Source organism: Cynara cardunculus (genome assembly GCF_001531365.2).
Source record: "Cynara cardunculus var. scolymus isolate 2C chromosome LG 17, CcrdV1, whole genome shotgun sequence".
Classification (NCBI taxonomy): domain Eukaryota; kingdom Viridiplantae; phylum Streptophyta; class Magnoliopsida; order Asterales; family Asteraceae; genus Cynara; species Cynara cardunculus.
In genome coordinates this window covers 3,079,927-3,083,437 of record NC_037544.1, presented here as the reverse complement: position 1 = coordinate 3,083,437, position 3,511 = coordinate 3,079,927, and the positions used below count along the sequence as shown (strand labels likewise).

The 3,511-nt window shown below is 32.4% G+C and overlaps 1 protein-coding gene across 1 annotated transcript; it reads right to left on the bottom strand.

Annotated features, from left to right (window-relative positions):
- Nucleotides 1–1,094, bottom strand: LOC112500069 (probable glutathione S-transferase). Its single transcript, XM_025103339.1, has 2 exons — nt 727–1,094; nt 1–572 (listed from the first exon to the last, which is right to left on the bottom strand). The coding sequence occupies exons 1-2, from the start codon at nt 1,045–1,047 to the stop codon at nt 228–230; spliced, it is 666 nt and encodes a 221-aa protein (XP_024959107.1). The 5' UTR covers nt 1,048–1,094; the 3' UTR covers nt 1–227.
- Between the last annotated feature and the right edge of the window lie 2,417 nt (nt 1,095–3,511).

The following is a 3,511-nucleotide window of genomic DNA, read 5'->3' as shown; positions in this document are numbered from 1 at the left end:
ACTCTAAAAACGATATTTAAAGCAGATTTTCATATCATATACGTATTCGATAAGTAATTCATAAGAACATAAACGTACAATATACATTATAGGTTTTAAACACTTCACTAACGAGACAAAAACTCCCCACCACCATAGATTTTCCAAACTGTTCTTCATGGCCCCGTGGAATTTTATTGCTCTAAACACCCACAGTTGACAAAAAAGCACAAACGGAAAACGACATTTTACTTGTGATAATACTTGTTGAGAGATACAATGAAGTCATAAATCTTGAGAGGATCAGGGAGAGAGTTGGCAACACTTTGTTTTTGCATACACCTCTTTGCCCATGCCACAAGATTGGGACATTCTTCTTCAATGCTGAATTTGCCAAAAGTTTCCCATGTATAAAATCTACTGTAAAATGGTATGAGTGATATATCAACAAACCCTAAATTATCACCCCCAAAAAAGGCCTTCTCACCAAGCTCTGACTCCACCAATTTCAAAATTCTGAGTACCTCTTTCTTGCCATTATTCACTTGTTCTTCCCCTTTCTCTCTATATATCTTCTTACTTGCTTCATATAGCTGGAAAAAAAAGAAGAATCCAATTATTTCGAATTCGCAGTTTCAATTTCTGTATATAAACAGGTAATTTTGGATTAAATTTTGTTTCCAGCACATCCTATGGACGAACTGAACAAAAAACACTAATCTAATGGACAATTTGAGTGATGAATACCTGCTTATCGATGAAATCGGCCCAAAATCGAGCTTGTGATCTCTGGTGTGGATCGGAAGGGAGGAATTGAGGAGATCGATCGCTCCAAGCTTCGTCGATGTACTCGATTATGTTTAGAGATTCACATATGGATCTGTGATTATGAATGAGAACTGGAACTTTGTTATGAACAGGATTGATTGTAGAGAGATAGGAGCTTTTGTTGAAGAGATCTTCTTCTTTGTATTCATAATGAATACCTTTCTCTTCCAACGCGATTTTGACTCTGGAACCGAAAGGACTTGACCAGAAGCTCACAAGAACCACCTCCTCTTTCACCATTGTTGAACACCAAGAACAGATTAGATGATGATGATGATGATGATGATGATGCCAATTTACATACAGACTTGGGATTTATATATAGGCTGATAATGTTTCACTTTGACCCCTTTGTATTATGGTTTATTTTCAAACAAGTCCCTATAATTTTTCTTTAAGAAATTACATTTTTCATCCCTGTGGTTTGTTAAAAATTGCAATTTTTGTCTTTATGCTTTAAAAATTATGGTTTTTGTCTTTATAATTTATTGTTAGTTTTGTTCTTATGATATCGTTGTTTTAGGGGTTGTTTACCAAATTTTGTATCAAGTCTTGTATGAATAAATTTGTCTGTCTGGATAAATGGGTGGTATTGTTTACTTTTTTTTATCTGAACCAACAATCTGAATAACATAAATGACCGATTTACCTCCCAATATTAATTATTTGAACATCAAAACAAAAAATCTTAAAGAGGTTGACGATGGGGTGTCTCATTTGGGAAGGAGACGATACTTTAAATAAGGGGTAGTGGTGCCATTTTTGTGGCTGAATGAGAACAACACACCATTTCTATTTGTGCGATTAAGCCATGTTTTATGCGAATAAGCCGTAAGTAAACAACCCAAATGAACTGTGCGAATAAGTCAGATAGACCAATAAGCCTAATTAAGCCGCAAATAAACAACCCCTTAGTCTTTATGGTTTACAATTATTTACTGTTTTGGACCCTTGTAAGGTAGGAAACTAGGAATTCGTCTAGGAACAAAAATAACAATAAATTGTAAATTATTTGGGCAAAAATCGTAATTTTTAAATCGCAGAGATAGAGAGAGACAGAGAGATGAACTAAATACATTTAAATGATCTTGAAGTTAATTCGAGCAAGATTGGATATACACATTGTTAATTCAGTATATATAACAAGTCTCCTTGTAAAAACCTGTACATCCATCCAATACTGCACAAACTAATATACTGACCAACCAATATTTTCTTATTTCGACTTATAAAATTGAGTTAAGAATCTTTTAATTGCAAGTATTTCATAATTTGATCACTATGAAAAACAAACGACTTTAAAACAACTTCAAATAAATTTGAGCAAACCTACGTCAGGATCGGTGTGAATGATTTACGTAATAGAACGAAAAAAAGGGATCGAGAAAGGTTAAATAAGGGTCAAAGACCTTCCAGTCTAGTGGTAAAGGCTTGGACATGGCATAGTCATGAACCCGAGTTCGAGCCCTGGGAGGGGAGTGTTGGTGACATTTAAGTGGGGCCATGTTTAGCCTCCAAATTTGCCGGGGATTAGTCGGGCTTTGACCTGGACACCCTTACAAAAAAAAAAGGTTAAATAAGGACCTAAACGGACTATTAACAAGGATGAGGGACCATCTAGTATTAAAGAGTAAAAAAGGGGTCAGAAATCAAATATTTTCATCACTTAAAGGTATTTTAGAGATATATGATGACGTCACTGCTTATGAAAATACTTGGCGGCCCACACAAAAGGACAAAAATACAATTTTCGAGAATATTAATAAAAAATAAACCTTTGCCAAGTTTTGAAAAGCTATTGGCCATCCTCATAGCCTTTGTCTACAAGGCAAATAATTACACAATAAATTATTTACATTGGTGTTTTTTTAAGGATATATGAATGTGAGATTTAAATATTAATTATTTGTTAATCAAATAAATAATATTAATTTTATAAATTCATCTGAGTTGATTAATTTTTATTAATGGTTATTGTTAGATATGAGATTATAAAATAATGAAAAATAAATTAAATTAAATTAAATCAAATGAAGGGCAATTTTGAAACAATTTGTTTTTATTTTAGGGAGATAATCATGTTTTATTTTTGGAAGATGATTACCATTAGGGGTGCTCATGGGTTAGGTTGATCAGGTTGAAAACTCAACTCAACCTAAACCAAAGTGCAACCCAACCCAACCCGTACGGGTTGATCGGGTTAGTCAGACTGATACTTTGGTACATTAAAAATCTTTCTAACCTTGAATATGTTATTTCTCTAATCATAATTTCTTTTTTCGTCATCAACCATTTGAAACAACTTATCCATATTTCTTATGTATATCACATTCAGTTAATTTTCTCACTTTATATATATAGAGGGGTGATCAAATAAAAATCGCCCTCATTTGTGTAAACCGTGCAAACTACCTTCATCCGTCGATTTCATTGTTTAATCTTATGAAATTTTTTCATGAAATTGTTTAATCTTGTGAAATTGTTTCATATAATACTTTTTTTGATCAAGTTATTTCATATATGGTTGTGAAATTGTTTTATATAATACTTAATGAAACTGTTTCATGTATTTCTCTAAAATTAATGAAACTGTTTCATGTATTTCTCTAAAAATTAAAATAATGAAGATGATAATATCTATGATTAACACCCTCCACAATAAAAATGATTAATCAACCTCTCATAATTACAAAAAAATAAACAA

Bases quoted from the DNA above. Each gene is read 5' to 3' on its own strand.
- LOC112500069 (XM_025103339.1), bottom strand. From the start codon at position 1,047: ATGGTGAAAGAGGAGGTGGTTCTTGTGAGCTTCTGGTCAAGTCCTTTC. The intron at 573-726 runs GTATTCATCACT...TTTTTTTTCCAG, and splicing joins CCGATTTCATCGATAAGCAG to CTATATGAAGCAAGTAAGAA.